Below are 21,738 nucleotides of genomic sequence, written 5' to 3' on the forward strand. Positions count from 1 at the left end.
AAGAAAGTGATAAAGCCTAGTGTTAGAAGTCATAGTTTAAAACTACCATTTTTCAATTCAGAACAAAAGAGCAGAAATGAAATAAGATTCAGCTGTGGTAAACAAATGTATAGTCTACATAAACTTCCTATACGAAGTACTAATGGTAGAAACTTATCCCTTAAAAAGTGTCAAAAGTTCAATATACATTCCAAAGGTAGAGTTTTATTATGAATCAAAGGGCATAAGATCATAACCGTAACAAGTATGCAGCTCTTTCCAGACTTGCAATGGACATGGAACTGAAAACCTGAAAGCTTAGCAACTATTTATACCTGATACCACCCTTCCTGCAAAATAGAACTTACAGAAAAACAGCTATTACTGTACCATTAAAAAAAACAAAAGTCCACTTTGGAAAAAAGTTTAGGATTTCTCAAAATAATTAAACATAAAACAAAATGGAAACTTAAATCCACATGAAGACCTCTATGTGAATGTTCATAGTAACATTATTCATAATTGCTAAAAACAACCTGCATGCCCATCATGAGCATGGACACGTGATATATCTATAAATGAAATAATACTCAGCAATAAAAAGGAATGAACGGTGGACACATGCTACATCAAAGATGAATTTCAAAATATGTCAAATAAAAGAAGCAGACTAAAGAATGCATTTTGTGTGATTTCCTTTACATGAAATGCCCAATAAAGGTAGTTTTATAATGATGAAAAGCAAATTAGTGATTGCCTGGCCAATCACTGGAGACAGGAATGAGGATTACGTTTAAATAAGAATGAGGGGTCTCAGTGGAGAATTTAAGTGTTTTAAAACTGATTTATGGTGATGGTTGCACCACTCAGTAAAGTTATTAAAAAAATTTTTTTTCATTAAATTGTACACTTGAGAGGAGTGTATTTTATGACATGTAAAAATGCCTCAATAAAATTGTTTTAAAATCATGTTTAGGGGCGCCTGGGTGGCTCAGTTGTTTGAGGATCCAACTCTTGGTTTCAGCTCGGGTCATGATCTCAGTGTGAGACAAAGCCCTGCACTGGGCTCTGCACACAATGGAAAGTCTGCTTGAAACTTTCACCCTCTCCCTCTGCTCTCCCCACATCTGCTCACACACACTCTCTCTCTCCCCATCTCTCTGTCTAAAATATTTTTTTATTTTTTTATTCATTTATGATAGTCACAGAGAGAGAGAGAGAGAGAGAGAGAGAGAGAGAGGCAGAGACATAGGCAAAGGGAGAAGCAGGCTCCATGCACCGGGAGCCCGACGTGGGATTCGATCCCAGGTGTCCAGGACTGCGCCCTGGGCCAAAGGCAGGCGCTAAACCGCTGCGCCACCCAGGGATCCCTCTCTGTGTAAAATAAATGGATAAATCATTTTTCTAAAAAATCATGTTGTTTATGTGATAAATATGTTCCTAAAAGTTTTTGAGGTTATATACTGATAAACACAAATAAAAGTAACATTGAGAAAGAGGATATAACAATAGGTACAGAAGAAATTTTAGAAGTTATTTCCTAAAAAGCACACACAAATATACATCAAAAAAAAAAGCTGAAACAGTCCATGATGTGGACAATTATTTGGGAAAATATAGTCTTCCAAAGTTGGCTTAAAAAGAAGTAGGTTACTATATCAATATCCATCAGAAATTACTGTTTACCAAAAACATCTCTTTAAAAGGTTGCTGGGCTAAAAAAAAAAAAAAAAAGTTGCTGGACTAGCCAAAATAAAGATAAGGCCTTTTAAACACTAAAAATATCTATATATATGACTCATAGTCCACAAGATAATGTTTCAAGGAATTTCCTTGTAAGTTAAAAAAAAATTATTTTATATAGCTTTTTAACTCTGATACAATCCCATTCATTATTGCTGATATAAAAATTCTAATAATATAACAGCATATCTATTTTCACAGTTAGTAATTAGGTACCTAAAGAAACTGGATCTTAAAATTCAAAACTAGAAACTCCCTTAAAATCAGCTGTAATATCCTAAAATAGAAATTAGAATCTGTAATTGGGCAACCTTCCCCTTTGGGGGGAACAGATCCCAGCCCCCAGTAAATCCCTGCAGTTATGTAAACTCTTTCCAAAGTTTGAACCAATAGAGAAAAGCAATTACACTCTCAAGATGTTGATGACTGTTGCAGAGTCATGCCACAACATGTCTGTTGTTCGTCAACCACCCCATTCCTGAAAACTGTCTATCCTTGTCTAAGCACTGGATCAGGGAAAATTAGGAGCCAGAGTGAATGCAGGAGGGCTGTACAACCCTAATTTATTCCTCACCTCTGCAGGAGGAAAAATACTGTGACAAGGAAATGTACTTGGTGTTCTGGGCTGTAGTCACCATACATGGAATATTGTTTGTAATTAAATAAACCATACTTAGGCAAAGATACTATCAAGCCATGGCAGTCAGGTCAGATCATAACTCTGAGAGTAGGCGTCCAATTTCACTTTCTGAGAATGGATGTCCCCACTGTTTTCATGTTGAGATAGAATGTAAAATGTCCTGGACCAGAGAACGAAAGAATGTGCCCTTTCATCTGCCTGTCCCTGAGCAGAGGCTATGCCTATGCCCTCCCACCAGTGGTACTAACTCTCCACAAGAAGGCCTGTGGATGGGTTTGTGTTTGTGGGTTATGAGATAACCACTTCTGGTCAATGTTAGCAACCATTACTGGTGGCTGGCTTTTCAGACAGCTAATCACGAGGCTCACTGCAGGGAATCTATCAGAGGCAGAAAGAGTAGCAAGGTAAAAGACAACAAATCTCATAAACAGTTGAGGGACACACTTGGAGATGGAGGTAACATAGCAAAAAAGTCAGCAAAGGCTTGTGCATAATAATTTAGATAAAAACAGGAAGTGTAATTCCATTCTGTAGTCACAAATAGAAAGACCAACAACAGCATATGGGCTACAGTGAGGAATTATGCAACATGACAAAGTTGTCAAATAAGAAAATCAATGTTCACTCAAATTTACTAGAAAGGGATTCAATAAAATCTAATATTCCCTTAAAAACAAAAAAAATATTAAATAAGATGTGGGATATTGTTTCATCATGATAAAGACTAGCTCTCAAAAATCAACAATCAACATTCTATTTAGCAGTGAATGCTAGACATATGCCTATTACCCAAAGAACCAAGACAAAAACGCTATTATCACAAGTAATAAGAGTTCAGGAACTTCTAGAAAAAGCATTAAGGTGGGGAATAACAATTGGAAAGGAATAGGAAAGGAATAAGAAAAGGCTTTCATGATTTTCTACTTATGTTACTGTCAAACTAGAAAACCAAACAGAAACAAAGAAAAACCACTAGTATTATTAAGGAAACTAGTAAGGTTCAACGCAAATCAATGACTTTCCTATATATGATCAATAATTAAATTAGAGAATATAGAAAGATATCCACAATAGCAACAAAAGCTACAATTCCCATGAAAAGGTTCTACATGAAATGTTCAGGACCTATAAAAAACAAAGTACTAAACTTTACTGAGACAAAATAAAAGCTAAAATTAAAAAAAAAAATACACAATGGTTTTGGATGGAAAGACTCAGTACCTATAAAAACATGTACTTTTCCCAAATTAAAGTTTAGTGATAGTCCAATTAAAATTCCAAAAGGAGAATGACAGTTATCCTAAACTTCCATATGAGAGAAGGCAAAAATATCTAAGAAATTTTACAAAAGAAAACTAATAGTGAAAGAGTTTACATGCTAGATATTAAAACACTTATAAGGCTGCAATAAATAGCATGGTGGTATCAGGCCAAATAATTTTTTTAAAGATTTTATTTATTTATTCACAAGAGACACAGAGAGACAGACAGAGGCAGAGACACAGGCAGAGGGAGAAGCAGGCTCCATGCAGGGAGCCCGACGTGGGACTTGATCCCAGATCTCCAGGATCACACCCTGGGCTGAAGGCGGCGCTAAACTGCTGAGCCACCCAGGGCTGCCCAGGCCAAATAATTTTAATGAATAGATCTTCAAAAGAGATTGCTTTGGGAAGACATTAAAATATACAATAACTAAATATGATGAGTGAAGGATAAGTCAGCAGGGAAGGGAGAAAGAAGTAAATAATGCAAGATACAGTGTGGGGAAACCAGTAGCCTCTGCTTGGACTATCATCTAAAGTCTTTCCTGTGGCCTAGGAGGTCTTATATGATCTGGTCCTGCTACCTTTCCAACCTCATTTACCAACTATCTTGGACTCACCTTATTCTTATACCAGCTTCCTATTTTTCATACATACCAAGCTCATTCCTGCCTTGCAACCTTGACACTTGCTGTTCTCTCTGACTGGGGGCTCCTTCACTTCAAATGTCATCTCTTCAGAGATCTCCTGTCTGCTCAAACAGCACCTTCGCCTCCACACCAGGCACTTATTATTAATGACATCATCATCCTCTGAAATTACTTTGTTAACACATTCATTGTCTTTCTGACTAGAATACAGGATCCCTATGAATAGGAAGTCCTCAGAGTCTGGAATAACTCTTAGCACTTACTAGAGGCTTAGAAATTTACATATATGTGTGTACATATGGATGTGCAAATACATGTGTATGCATATATTGTGTGCATACATATACATATGTATGTGTATGCATATGTTTAAATACATATGTGTGTGTGTGTGTATAAAATGAAGATAAGGACCCTTATCGGCAAGGACATTCAAAACAGATTTATCTTCTACGCAATAATTTTGCATTAAATGTACATATAAACAAATATTTGCCATAATGAATTTAGTTGAACAATAAGATATTAAATTACAGATTTATTAATAGTTGTGAAAGACAGACTGTATTTATTATCATCATATAACATCATTTAATTATAATCTTATCCCTTTGCTTATTTTTATCCACACTGTAAACAGAGCATACTCAAGGAAATGAGACTTCCAGACCTAATTTCCAATTCCAGTTCGAGTCATATCCTATCTTTTGCCCAGTGTGATTTCTACTTTTCCTGTGAATTCAAGAGTGCTAGTGGAAAGAAATCAAAAGGTAACTGGAAAATGATTTTGCTAAGTGAGAGAAGACAAAACTGGACTTGCTCATTTGAACAGAATTTGAATGTTTCTGGCCTGACCTTGTCCCTGCTTCTCCGCCTCCCCACACTCCAACTCTATCTCTACACCACCTCCTATGCAGCATGAGCAATCCCATCTGCTGACAGCTGTCATGTCTGAGTCCCTACCTGTCCTCCCCATCCCTTAGTGTGAAACAGTAAAAAAAAAAAGACACTGATATAAGGATCCTAAGTTAGAGGAACTATTTTTGTTGTTACTGGAATAAGAAGAGGGAGAGAACGTATAAAATATAATCAAAATTTAGGAATAGGATCATCTAAGATCTATGAGCTGTACCACAGAATTCCTTCCCAAGAACAGGCTATAAAAGATGGGTTCTTTCTTCCTAATTAAGTGTTTCACATCCTAAAATAACTAGCCACATCCATGTGCAGTATTTGCTTCCTTGTAGGGTAAGTGGGGATGGGTATGTGGGGGTGCAAGTATGCCAGCACATGTGTAGTTTGTCAGGTTATCTGCTGTAAAAAGATCAAGGAGTACTGAAAGAAAATCTTTTCAGTATCTGTGTATCACTTTAGGCAGTTAAATTATCCATTTTTTGAAGAACAGGAGAGAGATTTACAGGAAAATAATTGCTCCAATACATACATATGTTATATATTATCATGTATGTAGTATATATATTATATATAGTATAAAACATCTCCCTTGAGTCTTTCTCAATACCAGTTGCTGATCTCAGAAAAGGTCTAATGTGGCCTCAGGACTAGTTTGACCAGGCCAGGTTATATGTTTGAGTTTTTTAAATATATCTGTCCTAAAGAGTGAATTTTCACAACTGTGTGACCCCATGAAAGAATTAAAAAGAATTAAAAATCACTCGACAAAACAGGAATTGGTTGTGTTTTTCATGTATAAACATTCCATATTCTTTATCTGCCTTTTGTAGAAATTACAACCCAAAGGCTGGACTCCTATAATTTAGTTATAGATAATTTTGTTTACTGGACATTCAGAAGGAATATTATGTAATGATACTTTTCCTTCCATTCCAATCTAAAACTATATATTCCTGGGTCTATTCTGTAACTGGAATCCAGCTACACATAGACTTACTTAATTTGCCTCCAGATTAAAACAAATAAACAAAAAACTCTATCAGTTCCACAGTCGAAGAATTACTTTTTAAGAAAAATAGCTTTTAAACAGTATATTCAATTTTTCACCTTCCTGCTCCTTAACCGACACAACCACAAGACAATATATAAACTGAAACCATGAAATAAAAACATTCTTCACAAAAATAAAAAAAAATCTTTGTATCAAATCATTCTGGCTCTTACAGCATATAGCTACTTGCCACCTATGTGTAATAAAGAACTCAGGGAAAAAAAAAAAAAAGTACTTTGTATATTCCCCAGCCCCAGAACCTCCATTTATTTTGTATTCTGTACTACTTGCAATTTCAAATTTCCATTGCAATAAGACGAAAATTGCCCAATGGAGGTTTTTGCCAGTATCTCAAAAGAAATTCTACTTTACCCTTAGTATTCCAGAGTATCCATGCTTTGATAAGTATGGTCCATAGTGTTTCTCCTAGGAACAGAATATTTTGGAGCTGAGATTTCCCCAAAGGAAGTGAGGTGGTTTAGGGTAGAATGGACATGAATAAATATCCCTTCTTAGTTTGTGAACTGAAAATCAAGGCTTCATGAATGTCTGGAGCCAGAAACCAAGCCCGGGCTATCCACAGGAATAGTGATTTAATGGAAGGAATGGGAGGGAATTTCCAAGTTTACACAGACTTCCCCTACTTATGCTATTAAATTTTATTTTCTTATGTCAAAAAAAAAACTAAATAAAATTTTAAAATAAATTTAAAAATAAAGGAGGGATAGGAAAGGGTCAATGAACTAAAAACCTAGGAATCTGACTTTCCAAATCAACCTACATATAGATGCTTAGCTTTTGGAAGCTAGTCTCACTTATCCTCTGTTTCTTTTTCTTTGCTGCTTGCTTTCCCCCATTTGACAGCCTCCATCTTTATCTGGTCTTCTCTGTATCCTGGAGAATTCTAGTCTCTGATTTCTAAGTTTATATGGCTTCTCAGCCTGGAACTTAGCACCTATTCTGTACAGCAGAGGAAGGAAAATATGGCAAGGAAGGAAAGAAAATCTCTGCCCTCAAGTATTCACATTCTAGTAGGAGGAAAAAGATAAAAAACAAAATATAAGTAATTAAAATATAGAACATTAGTTGAACATATAACAATGCTGGTATTTGAACTTTTGGATATACACAAATGGCAATTTCATATGAGTCAACCTATATATTAAATAGCAAATATTATTTTAAAAATGAAGCAGGGGAGAATAGGTAGTAGGGTTGATGATACAGTGAGGGCAGAGAGGTTTACAATTTAAAATAGGGCAATCTGGGGTCCCTGGGTGGCTTGGGAGGTTAAGTGTATGACTCTTGATTTTGGGCGAAGTCAGATCTCAGGGTCATGATTTCAGAGTCCAGAGATCAAGCCCCATAGCTGCTCTGCACTGGGCTTGGAGCCTGTTTAAAATTCTCTTTCCATCTCCCTCTGCCTCCTATTCAAGCTCTCACTCTCTTTCTCTAAAAAGCATAAAAAAAAAAAAGAAGAGCAATCCATTCCTATGTGATATAATTATGTGAGATTGTTTTTGCTACATTATTATTTTTCTAAGGAGCATGCATTCCTTTATAATGAGTTTTTTAAAACTATATAATATCAAAGTTGATGAAAAACCACAATGAGTCACTTAAACATGTAAATTTTAGGGCATTTACATCAAGCAGGAATATAAGATACAAATCATATTAACATAGTCTCTCATAACTCTATGAAATTAGGTTAAATGCCATGTAGTACAAAGCATTTAATTATATATGCTCTAAGCCATTAATTTTAAAAACAAGCAATAAATTCTATTTTAATGAGCAAAATAAAAATAGTTTCTTTTTTCTTTTTTTCTAAAGATTTATTTACCCATTTTATTTTTTTTTTAATTTTTATTTATTTATGATAGTCACAGAGAGAGAGAGAGAGAGAGAGAGGCAGAGACACAGGCAGAGGGAGAAGCAGGCTCCATGCACCGGGAGCCCGACGTGGGATTCCATCCCGGGTTTCCAGGATCGCGCCCTGGGCCAAAGGCAGGCGCCAAACCGCTGCGCCACCCAGGGATCCCTATTTACCCATTTTAGAGAGAGATGGAGAACATGTGCATGCACGCGTGGGCAGAGGGAAGAACCCCAAGCAGACTCCTGACCAACCATGGATTCTAATGTGGAGCTGGATCTCATAACCCTGTGAGATCATGACCAGGGTCAAAATCAAGAATAGGGAACCCGGCAGACTGAGCCACCCAGGTGCTCCCCTATGTTACATTTCTTTTTTATGTTACATTTTTAAAAGGTACACAACCAAAGAACAAACAACTTCTATTAATGGGTCACCCAAATAGTCAGTTTCCATCTAACACAATGCTTTTCAGTATTTAAATTGTTTGAGAACTATAAAAATGTGAGGAAGGGAAGAAATATTTATGAAAGGTACCTATGACACAGCTTAATTAAAAAATAAACTAGGGGCAGGGTGCCTGGGTGGCTCAGTCGGTTAAGCGTCTGTCTTCAGCTCAGGTCATGATCCCAGGGTCCTGGGATCAGCCTGGCATCAGGCTCCCTGCTCAATGGGGAGCCTGCTTCTCCCACTCCCTCTGCCTGCCACTCCTATGTATGCTCTCTCCCTGTGAAATAAATAAATAAAATCTTTAAAATAAAATAAAATAAAACAAAACAAAATAAAACTGGGGTACCTGGGTAGCTCAATCAGTTAAGCAACTGACTCTTGGTTTCTGCTCAGGTCATGGTATCAGGGTCATGAGACTGAATCCCACATGGGATCTATGCTCAGAGAATCTCCTGCTTGAGATTTTCTGCCTCTCTCCCTGCCTTTCTCCCTACCCCTCTCCCTGACTTTCTCTCTCAAATAAATTCATAAAATCTAAAACAATTAAATAAAAAATAAACTAATATGTGGCTTAAACATTAAGACAACACAAATGGTATTATTACACTTTTTAAACAAATTCCACAAAAATTAGGAAACTAGTAAGACTAATTATTAAATTAATCCACTGGACATGGCCTGCTACCTAAAAGGAAGATGTGACTTCTCCTTCCAAATACTGATTGACCTAGTCAATAACCCAACAGTTTATATGTGCCCAACTCCCAAAAGAAATCTAAACTGGCACTGCTCAACAGAACCTTTTGCAGTGATGGAAATGCTCTGCCTTGGCCCATAAGGTAACCAACACTTGAAAGGTAGCTAATGAGGGACGCCTGGGTGGCTCAGTGGTTGAGCATCTTTGGCTCAGGGCGTGATTCCAGGGGCCTGGGATCGAGTCCCACATCGGGCTCCCCACAGGAAGCCTGTTTTTCTCTCTGCCTATGTCTCTGCCTCTCTCTCTCTGTGTCTCTCATGAATAAATAAATAAAATATTTTAAAAAAAAAAAGAAAAGTGGCTAATGAAACTGAAATACAAAATATCCAAAATTACATCATATTTACAGAATAATCAGAGAACTCTAAATCTCAAAGAAATTGACTCCCCATTCAACATATCTAATACCATTATTAGGAGTCACACATCATGCAGCCAATCCTCCGAATCACTGAGCAAAAATGGTAACTCTTTTCTGCTCTTTAGAAAAACATTTTAATGCCCCAAATATTATTTTCACAATTTATTGCATTCATAGGAACTGAGATCACATATATTGTAATGCAATATATTAAAGTCTTCCCCTCATTACCTTCTTATATCTATTACAGCTGTTCAAATTCAAATGGATATCCATTTCCTGTTTTGCCAGACTTCATAACTTAAAATCAGTAGATAGAAAAGTTTTAAATGTAGTATTTAATTGATATGGGAAGAAGAAATATAGTAAGATAACAAAAATTCACAAAAGGTTATAAAAGTGGATTGAATGTGTATCTGACAAAAGGAGTGAAGCTCAACAAAGACTTACTGGTTTAGCATGATGTCAAGAATAAAGGATGTTCCAAAGGCATCAACCTGGAAGCTTGCCTGGTCAACATGAGTCAACTGCAACATCAAAAAGATAAAAGGTACTTATTATTCAGCCATAGCAATGAGATAATAAGCATTTCTTAGGATGATTCAAAAAGGTTTAATATCATAAATTGGAAAACCAATTCAACACAGAGATTAAACGACAAAAAATAAAATCTGCACCTTCTCAGAAGCCAAGCATTCACCAATCTGAAGTACCACCTAATCCAAGAGGGCAAGTACTATACTTTTCCAGTTTATCTCAAGTAGCTAAACAGTCCATTTCCAAGAAGACTGCACTTCATTCATTTTATTCTATATTAAATGACTGGCTCCTTTAAAATTAAACTTTGTACATTAAAAAAGAAATACAGAAAAATATGTTCAAGAGTAAAATAATAAGAATATGAACTATTTACAAGGAAGAGATCTAAATCTCAAAAAAAGCCCTTTATCATTCTACCTGAAATACATACTTTAAGAATAATATTTCAGTTCTAATTTGCCAAATATAATTTCATAGAGGTTTCTATGTCTTCCTAGAGCAAAATTTAGCCTCTACTATCTATTGCAAATATCGCCTATGGAAATTTTGTTTGGAAAAAAAAAATCACTATCTCTTATGCTATTTAGGAAGTCCCAGAGAAATCACAAGGGACTCTAAAAAATGTAATGTTACCAACAACACTAATATTAACATATTAAATAACCATGTGCATTAACTGAAGAGAAGGAAGCAAAAAACTTTTTATTCTGTTTGATTCTCCAAATATTAACTGTAGTTATAGCTAAGCAGAACTATGAATTAAATTTTTTGTTTATGTTTCTCTAGTACCCAAAATTTCTAGAACACGTACAATTCCAACAATGAGAATAAAACAAACACTATTTTATAGATAAAAACCATCTGAGCTACCGTATTTAAGTAGTATGTGAGGCAGATGGCGTTACTGTTCTCAGAGAACAAGCACATTTAAAAAAAAAAAAAAAAAAGAAACACCCTAGGATTCTGTGAGGCATAACAGGCACCTCGATTATTCCTGGGATTTTCAAATAGTAAGCTTATGGTATTATGTGAAAGGAGAGAGCTTAATCAATAATAATAATAAATCTTTTTGGAAGAAAAGGACAATCCTTGTCTTTTTTTTTTTTAAAAGATTTATTTATTTATTCATTCAGAGAGAGACAGAGACACAGGCAGAGGGAGAAGCAGGCTTCATGCAGGAAGCCTGATGTGGGACTCGATCCCAGGTCTCCAGGATCACACCCCGGGCTGCAGGCGGCGCTAAACCGCTGCGCCACCGGGGCTGCCCCAATCCTTGTCTTTTAAAGTGTCTGAAAGAAGTAGGGGTAGGAGAATGCCAAACTTCAGTTGCTAACACACTCCAATCCCCATGGAACCCCAAGAATGAAGAACTATTTGGATACCTCTCAGCCTCATTACCTCATTCAACTTTAACTCCTGGCTCTTCCCAGGTAACACCCAGGCTATCATCTAACTCTGCCTTTTTTTCCTTTTAATAATTTTTGAAGCCATACCTTACTCCTCATTTCCAAATCTGCCACAAATCATATTCTCATTTGATCTAAAATGACTCTTTACAAAACCCCAAATGTAAGCCTCAGTTTTTCCAGTGTGTCAAATACAAACTTTCTTTCCCTGGATATCAAGATCTTCCACAATCACCTCCCTCCATCCCAGACATAATGGCACACAAGTCCCAAGGGACCCACCCATATCCTATTCATGCTCAATTTTCTGTTCTATTCTGTAATTCAACAAGCTGTGTGAATTTCAACTTTTTTTGTGTGGCTTTCATTCATCACTTCTGAGGAGTGCCTTTGTGAACCAGACCCTTGGATAGTAGTCTTCACTAAGGACATTTCCCAGAAATGGCCCTATCCATCCCTCAAGATGTAGGACAAACTCCTCTTTGTGTCAATCTCTTAGGGCTGTCATTACAAAGTACCCAGACTAGGTGGCTTCCACAACAGAAATGTACTTTCTCATAGTTTTGAGGCTAGAACGACAAGATCAAGGTGTAGGCAGATGTGGTTTCTCCTAGGACCTCTCTCCTTGACTTCTCACTGTCCTCACATGGCCTTTTCTCTATACATGTGCACATCTGGCATCACTCTCTCTCTCTTCTTATAAGGACATCAGTCGTACCATATTTAGGGCCCACTCTAATGACCTCATTTAACCTCAGTGACCTCTTCAAAAGTCTTAACTCCTGAGTGGGAAAAATTAGGGAGACAAACCATGAGAGACTCCTAACTCTGGGAAACAAAGGGTTGCAGAAGGGGATGGAGTAACTGGGTGACTGGCACTGAGGAGGGCACTTGATGGGATGGGCACTGTGTGTTATATTGTACATTGGCAAATTGAATTCAAATTTTGTAAAATGTAAAAAAAAAAAGAAGAAGAAAGAAAAACATTAACGGGGGATTCCTAAACCTTCATTTTGTAATGGGAACAAAATACAGTTCACTGAGTATACTAATATACTAAAAGCCATAAAAAATGTCAAAAATAAATTAATAAAATAAATAAATAAATAAAGGCCTTATCTCCAAACAGGTTCACAGCAGTGGTTAGGGCTTCAACATAGGAATTTTGGAGGAGACACAGTTCAGTCTAAATACTCCTCTTGCATGAAATCTTCTCATTCTTTTCCAATCTCCTCACCTCCCTCAAAACTGTTCAGTTTGATATGAGGGTCTCAGTACTGATCAGCATCAGGTACTCAGTAAGCACTTCCTGATTGACTCATTTGAGGATTTGTTTGATATCAGTCACCTGGATACATAAACAACAATTGAACAGCTATAAATTACCTAAATTACCTGCACTCCTTCCATCAAGGTTGTTCTTAATGCCATGTCAAAGGATAATGTCTTTCCTGTTGTCTAAAAGCTTTTTGAGTTTCCTGAAGTACTAACAACCATGTTTTGGAACAGCCTGAGGAAAGCTCTGTTTACCAGAACTGATGTCTCAATTAAAACCTCTCTTCCCTCCATTCTTTCTTGGCACTTACTGTGGCGAGCAGAGCAGAGGCCCCATGTTATTCATCCTGGTATTGTGATTCAGTGTAGGGATCAAGATAACATTACCATTCTTTTTCAGTAAGATGTTTACTGCTTATAATAATTTCATCTAATTCTTGCTTTGTTTTTCCTGCAGCTTCAATTTACATCTAGTATCTTACTTTATTGATCTCCAATGTGTCCCAAAGAGAAACGCATTACTTAAAATTCAAAAGAAAATCTATTGACAGAATGTTTAACTACCGTTGAGTAAAAAACGTTTGCATTATTAATAGTAATAGAAACAACAGTATATTAAAATTGTTTTAACCTAAGGCAAGCTTCCTTAGACTGTATACAGATTGATTCACTTAACAAATATCTTCTAAGAGTCTAGCAAGTGAGGCAAACTTTTGATTTGGTAGACAAGGTGCTTAAGAAAACTGATCATGTTTCTCTTTTAGTGGAGCTTATTTTCTAGTGGAAACAGAAAATGACAAATAAAATGACAGAAAATGAACAATAAAAAATAAATTCAGAAATAAATACACCACTCTCAGATTTTTTTTCACTCTCAGATTTAATAAAACAAGGTCAACAGGTGATCATGGTACATGGGATCCTAGGTGATCCTGGAAGCCTCTCTGCAGAGGTGGTATCTAGGGGACACATGAATGACTAAAAGGAATCTGTAGTAGATAGAATAATGGCCCTAAAGATGCCCACACTCTAGTTCCCAGAACCTATGAACATATGACCTTACATGACAAAAGGGGTTTACTTATGTGATTAATTTAAGGATCTTGAGATGTAGAGATTATCTTGGGTTATCTAGGTGGGCCCAATCTAATCACAAAGGTCTTTATAAGACCAGAGTCTTAGAAGGGTCAGGGTCAGAGTAGGAGATATGATGATGGAAACAGAAATTAGGATAAGGTGAGGCAAAGGCCATATGCCAATGAATACTAGAGCCTCTTAAAACTGGAAAAGGCAACAAACAATTCTCCGCAAGAACCTCCAGAAGGAGCACAGTCCTCCTATCACCTGCATCTTGGCTTTGTGAAACCTATTCCAGGCTTCTAATCTCCAGAACTGTAAGAAAATAAATTTTTGTTGTTTTATAATTTTAAGTGTGTGTAATGTACTACAGCAGCAATGGGAAACCAATACAGCATCACTAGCAATGTCATTTAGAAAAGCAGTTCCACTAAAAGAGTTGATTGCACTAGTGGTTCAATGTCATTCTCCCAGATGGGTTAAAACCAAGGTACTCACAGCTGTAGGACTGGAACTCATGAAGGCACAAGGATCAAACTCCAAACACAAGACTTCCCAGACAAACAAAACTCACAGTGGTGATCACTAAAATAAATGTGAGCATGGTTTCCTTGCATTCTGTGTGGCCTTCTCTCTTTCCAAAATATACCTTCCACAAGTTTGACTTAAAAAGCAGGCCAAAGAGAACAAATATGTTTACATCTTTAGGTTATCTTGGAGAAATAATTAAGTAGAATTACACTGACACGATGCTATATTAACAATCCAGCTTCTTAGCCAACACCATCAATGTGAGCCAGGATGGGTCTCAGAAAGTTAATCTTAGACTCTGCTTTTTTTTTAGTTCAGAGGAAAAGGAAATGTTTGAGAAGAGATAACTTGTATAAGATCAGGATTTTCTCCTTTTGGGGAGGAGAAGGTAATAACATATATTGCTAAACAAAAATTCTCATATTCATTAATTTTCATTTGAATGTTAAAAGGTAGTAATGGCTCTCAGAGATATTTTTTAAAATGTAATTTTGGGCAGCCCTGGTGGCGCAGCAGTTTAGCTCCGCCTGCAGCCCAGGGCATGATCCTGGAGACCCTTGATCGAGTCCCACATCAGGCTCTCTGAATGGAGCCTGCTTCTCCCTCTGCCTGTGTCTCTGCCTCTCTCTCTCTGCATCTCTATGAATAAATAAAATATTTTAAAAATAAATAAAATAAAATGTAATTTTGCAGAAATGCTTTCTTCCAAGTTACTACATTAGAATGATTTGTGATTTTAAAAACTATTAATCAAACACTTCGGTATCAGAACAATACGAAGAAAACCCCTAAAGCTCATATAATACAACATCCTTATTTTACAAATAAGAACACTGAGACTAGTGTGGGCAAGTATCATTTGCAAAGACACATTGCTTGGTAACAGAGGCCATTCCAGCACCCTTCGTTTGGGTTTCATTCTGCAGCTTGGAGGTGCTTGCAGGTTTAACTGGGTCCTTATGAGTAATTACTATAATAGGAGCATTTTTAGAGTATTAAAATGCTCTAAAGAGCATTGTTAAAGTACCTGAAAAGAAAATTAAACAATGAAAAACAATGTTCAGAACTGTTTTCACCCGAATAGTCAATAAGTTACCACATCTGACACAAAGCACACGTTCTGAGGCCAACTTGATTACAACTTAAGAAATTAAGAATTAACGTAGACATGGAAATCTATTTTTTTAAGGAAAAAAATTACATAGGTATGGTAAAGTGTGTGTGTTTTAAGGACTAAGATAGCAGTGAGGCTGACATCTACAGAAACTGTGAAACAAAAGATTGAGGGAAAAACATGCAAAAATATAAAATAACTATCCAGATGGCAAGAAAACTTAATAAATCAATAAAATTACATAAGGATAATTTTAATTTCAAATTTCAAAAATGAATCACAGGATTTTAGGACCAGAAGAACCTGATATAAATTCCCAGATTGAGGCCTATTTATTATTCATGGATAACAGCTGAAATTTAAATGTAATGCTAACATAACCCCATGCTCCTGTGCATTTTGCCTCTTGGCAGCTTTTTTCTCCTTACATCTCCTAGAGCCAAAGAACCAGGGCCAACCTATATATCCCAAAGATCAAATAAGTACAAATGAACTTTTCAAGACTGCTTTATTCATAACCATTTTTTAAGGCTAAGTTGACACTAAAACTTATTTATGGTAGAATCAAAACTTTGACACAAAGAGAAAGACAAGGAAGTTTGGGTTTTTAATTAAGCCCAACTTGAATAATGAATCAATGAATACCAATGGTGGGAGTATTATCAAACAGCATTGTGTAATCTGGTAACTGTGAAAGTAATTAACATTATTAAAAAGAAGTCTTTATGCATGTAACAGAATCTTTAGCTTTTCTGTATCCTAAATACTTCTTTACTATTTTATTGCTTCAGGTTAGTTAAAAAAAAAAAAAATACAAGTGTAATTCCTGGCATCTAATACACCTTGAACTCAGTGAAAAAGCAAAATATCAATAATCACTTGCATATTTTATCCCTTTTTCTCTACAACAGAAAAGGCCAAGTGAAAAATCACCACAATCTCACTATAATTACTCCACTGCGTTATGTAAATTTCTGACAAAAGAGCTCAAAGAGACACATCTATTAAGAGCCCTCATTCTACAATTTGTTTTGGCCACATCCGCAGGATAGTGTTCCCCCTGGCTAGTTAAGATATGGAAATAATCTGTGAAGTTGAATTCTGTGAAAAGCGAACATGTGTGCCTAACATGCAGCCAATTCCCATGGTTTTCCCCTCCAGACTTGCTCTCCAACTCAAGTGCCAGTTCTTGCATGGACTTTATTTGATGTGAAAAATTGTACAACTGATGTAAACATGTTCAACTGATGTGACACCCTTGTTTGGGGATGGATGACTCAAGGAGAGATATTATGCCATAATAAATCCCCGTACCTAGGAACCTCTAGATGAAGCCATACGTATCACAAAAAAAGGCTTTTTTTTTTCATTTAATATATATATTTTTTATCATTGGCAATACTTTGCAGAACCAATATAATTTGAATTTCAGTCACATTCATTTGGCTTCTATATTGAGTCATAATTTTAAAATGAAGTTTCATCTTAAATATTCTAAAAGTGGAAAGGGCTGCTACTAGACTATTAATCTATTTACAGCACATGTGTTTATTAATCATAACAATAGGTGCAAGTCAAAGCACCTGTGGCAGTAATGGATTTTGAATTATTGTAGATTAAGAAAGAGATAAAGAACATATTTAAAAATCTGTACAAGAGGAGGCTGTCAGATTCCTTTAGAACCAGGTGAACCCATTCCTGCTGATTTACCTAATGTGTGAATTAAGAAAAATTCAAGATTTATTGAGATAATCATAGAGTAGTCAGGCATATTAAGCACTTTTTCTCAAAGTTGAGGATGTGGTCTATGTTCTTTGCCACTAACTCTGAACTAGCACGGTGCACTGCATTACATTTTATTTAATCTAAAGAAAAATATTTTCCTAATTTTGATCAGAAAGATAAAGAACTATAAACACGAAGGAAAGTGACCAAACTGAAGGATGTTGAAAGACTTTCTTTAGGTGAGTCCTTGACAAGTGTTCTCTGAATTTGCCTGGGTGAAGTTTCCATTCTGGTGGCACTGAAAGCGCCAAGGTCTGTGATTCCCTGGCAGGCAAAGGCCCTTCTCTCCAGGGGCCCTGGCTTCCACAAGCTGCAGGCAGGCAGAGAGACTGTGCTGATACAGGCAGCTCTGATGTTCTCATCTCCATTCAGGAAGTCAGGCAGCCTCATTACCTATTTATGCTCCAGCTATCTTCTGATAAATCAGTCTCTCCATCATGGTGGCCATTAACCGCCCATTATGAGGCCTTCATTTAAGGCCTGAACAAGAAATGCTTACTCATATAATTCTGAAGTCAGAGCAGACCTTTCAGATCTTTAGTAGTCAGAGAGCCATATCATATGTAGGGATATTGAGCTGTAATTAAATCGGAGTGCAAGAAACCCCAACATTTGGATGTGACAAAATCAGCAGACAAAAATGAACAAAAAGACAAATCAGGCCTGGAAAACTGATATTCTTCCTTAATGCAAGAACATTTGGGAGAAAAATGACAGGTCTTTCTGGCCCCACCTGTGACTTGATACTTAAGAGTGAATTATGTAACTTTCCTATACTTCATCTTGCCTTTCCCCAAATGTGAACTGAATGAAAAGAGTATCAATTATAGAATGCTGTGAGAAAAATACTTAAAAATTTTTGTTTATGGTGAAAGTATATAAAAGCTTGTTACAAGGAATAAGGTAACTACTGAAAGCTAAGTAAAAGACAGGCAAGAAGAGCAGAGGAGGGAAAGTGAGTAAACGATTAAGCTATTACATTATCAAATTGATAACTAGTCAGTTCAGATCTAAATCAGATCATTTTAAAAACAGGCCTCAAAGTAAGGGTTGTCTCTGCCAGCTGGGTCACAGTCTCTCCTGGAGGCAACGTCGGAAAGAACAAAGAATGGTGAGTTCTTCACACCAAGATTCACTTCACTCAGTGCTGGTATGTCAATGGACTTTTGTTTGCTTGCTTGCTTGCTTAATGTCATCTTCATTACAAAGATATTAGAGATGTCTGAGAGCTATGGCTCATTTCCACTAAAGGGCCAGCTCCAAGTGTTCAAAGAAAGAAAAATCAGAAATAACACTGGACAAAATCCCATGATGAATAGCTGGCACATAAGAATTCCATAGCATTTTCCTTGGGAAACAAATTCACATGAGATAAAAAGGTTTTTCCTCTCCTAGAACTAAAGACTAAAACTACATAACTCAGGAGGGCTTTCTGCTCATGCATAAACATAAACATACATTTAGTAAACTTTAAAAGGACCAGATTCCTAACTTCCTAACATACCTCATCTGTCCAAAAACTTTCCAAGAACATAGTGAAGAAATAATCAAGTAAAATACTGTAAGAACAAAGCTCCTGCTTAAAAGAAAAAGAAGAAGAAAAAAAAAAGGCAGTAAGTTTCTAATGGCAGAGATACTCAAAAGATGTTTTTATCTATAACTTGACAGTCCCTCACTAAGGGCTTTCTTTATTAGGATGTAAAATGACGGAATTCCAGAGACAAGAACCCTTGCAAAAATATTCCATTTTTTTGTTTCTCAAGTCAGCTAGAATGAAGACTGATATGAAGAACACATTAGCTATCTTACCACAACTATGAAGGAAAGGAAGAAATGCAAATTTGTGTGAGAGAGAAAACATTACCAGCCATCTCTGAGGAAACCATGTCTCAAAACCATAGAATCTTTTCATGCACACATAAGTTACCAGATAGCAAGAAGCTGTTAGATTCAGTATGACATGAATCTGCCCCCCATATTCTTAAATGGATGGGCTTCCACATACTATTAGCTGGCATCTCCAAGCTGCTTTGAAGAATAACTCCTTGCTCTTAAGTTACAGGAAAACTGAAAGAATCCATCCATGATGTATGTTTGAGAGAAAACACAAACACCCAATAAGAAAAATTTTGTCACGTATGCTTCATTACATGTACCTGGTCTATAATCTTTCCGGGATGTTAACTTCAAAAGCATCAAAACTTTCTATGTACAAGCAAAGTAAGTACAATTTTTCAAACATATTACTAGGAAAAAAAAAATCAAAGGTGTAGCGAAATAATGAAATTATTTTATTGGATAAGGGTAATGAAATTACTTTTACTTGCACTTCTTTTATTTATTGGAGCCAGGCATTATTTGTCTTAGCAATAAATAGATCGTTCTTGTCACCTAATCTTCAGCACTAAACATTTTCCCTAGAAAAGTGAAATGCCTTTTAAAAATACATTGACTGTAAATAATCTCTGAAGGTAGGAAATTCTAAAGGGTACTGTTATTAGGAGAGACAGAAAGCCTCAATGAATCAAAAATAGAGTCACATTATCCAGTGGGCATCCAATAATGCTTGCATGTGTCTGTTTCTGTGCATGTGTGTATTATGTTATGGCAAGGAAAGTTTGTAGCCAACTGTAACCTAGAAAATAATTACTACTAGATATAAGCAAATTCTATAAGCTGATGAGCCTGACTCCAAAAAGCCTGAATAGAAGGAATAACCACTGCCCTAAAAGAGGGAGATGAGACACAGATCATCACTAAGGGGTCTTCTAGACTAGGATGAGCTAACAGTGTCCCATGATAGAAAGTCAGAATCGAGTATAGAGTATCCCTTAGCCCTGAAATATATCTTCACACAAGAAAAGAAACACACACACACACACACAATGTAGTCTTGGAGATATTTTTTTTTATGGCTTTGTGTCTAAACACAAAAAGAAATAAAATCCTTATTTTTATTATTTTTATGACTTTGTGTCTAAATACAAAAAGAAATAAAATCCTTAGTCCCACCACTCTTTATTTCAGTGGCATACACGCAGCTCTTGCTAGAAACAACTTCATGTCAAAGACATGATACAACTTGACTCCTTCTATGTAAAAAACAGAAAGGATAAGCAAACAGTCAACAAGCAGCCATGGCCTCCTTAGGGTGGGTTTGTGGTGCTGGGGAGCCACCAGCTGGAGTAGAGCCATTTTTTCTTTCCTCTGTTTAAACTCGGCCTTAACAGAGGAGCACACATGCAGGGGCCCTAGACTGTTTTTGATGTTACATACATGACCTGGGTCTCTATGTTGCTGATGTGTTTCCATATAAAGTTGAATAAACCCTAATTGTTGCCTCCACTGAGCACAAATTGGAGCATAAAGAGCACTTCGTGCATCTGACACGCTGGGTTAAAGAAAGGATTTCTACAAGACATCTTGATTCTTTTTACAAAGGAAAAAGCCTGGGCACAGTCTCTTTGTCCATTTTATGATAGTTTTTTACTGGCTGTTTCTCAGAAGCCAATTAATACTTTGAAATAACATAGAGTTTATTTTGTAATTAATTTATGATACCATAGGAGAATGTATTCATTTCTGAGAAGTATGTAGCTAGTGGCTGTGAACCACACCCCACTGAGTTTCTGGGAAGCTGCCTCCTGGCAGGGACTCCTGACTGAAATGTTCCCCAGATCAGCATCCTCAGCAAACTGCCACCGAGCCATCCCCTTTGTCCTTCTCTGGCCTTCCCTGCATGGGTATACTATCTCCACACCACCACCACCTCCTGAACCCTTTCCGTGGGCACAGGACTCCTTGAGAACCACAGAAGACTCAGGAAGACACAGTCTCTGTCCACAGATTTTAATTGTCTGCAAAGACATTTTACTACTAGGTAAGGGAACAATCCAGCGCTAAAATGTTTTCTTCTAAAGAGTTTCCCTCTGTTTTAAAACTGTGAGCAGTTTCATTTGAAAAGCTGCAGAGGGTATCTGTTAAGACTCTAGATTCCAGAGCCAAATTTCCTTTTTCAAATTCTACCTCCACCCCTTCCCCAAGTTAATGATCTCGCACAAGTTATTTAAACTCTCTATGCCTCAGGTACTCCATTTAGTAAGTGGGAACCACAGTAGCAATCTCAGGACTGCTGGAAGAGGGAGTACATGTAAGGTTCACAGAACAGTCTAGCCCCACCAGTGCTGTTTATCACTGTATCACATGAGTAGAAAAGTCTGAGTAGGTGTAATAGAATTTTGTATTACAACTAGGACTCAGAAATTTTCTTCCTTACTGTTGTCACTTCCAGATAACAATTCCTCTGTCCCTCTATCTCTGAGGTCC

At 36.6% G+C, this 21,738-nt stretch overlaps 1 protein-coding gene across 27 annotated transcripts in view; it reads right to left on the reverse strand.

The window, feature by feature from the left end:
• Positions 1–21,738, reverse strand: part of ADAM22 (ADAM metallopeptidase domain 22) — a 218,741-nt gene that overhangs the window by 173,152 nt on the left and 23,851 nt on the right. For all 27 annotated transcript variants that reach the window (XM_077857073.1, XM_077857081.1, XM_077857080.1 and 24 more), the window contains one exon: positions 10,135–10,211. In XM_077857073.1, coding sequence (XP_077713199.1) covers positions 10,135–10,211 — 77 coding nt within the window. The remainder of the gene's footprint in view (positions 1–10,134; positions 10,212–21,738) is intronic.

The sequence above is a fragment of the Canis aureus genome, chromosome 18 (assembly GCF_053574225.1).
Source record: "Canis aureus isolate CA01 chromosome 18, VMU_Caureus_v.1.0, whole genome shotgun sequence".
Taxonomy (NCBI): domain Eukaryota; kingdom Metazoa; phylum Chordata; class Mammalia; order Carnivora; family Canidae; genus Canis; species Canis aureus.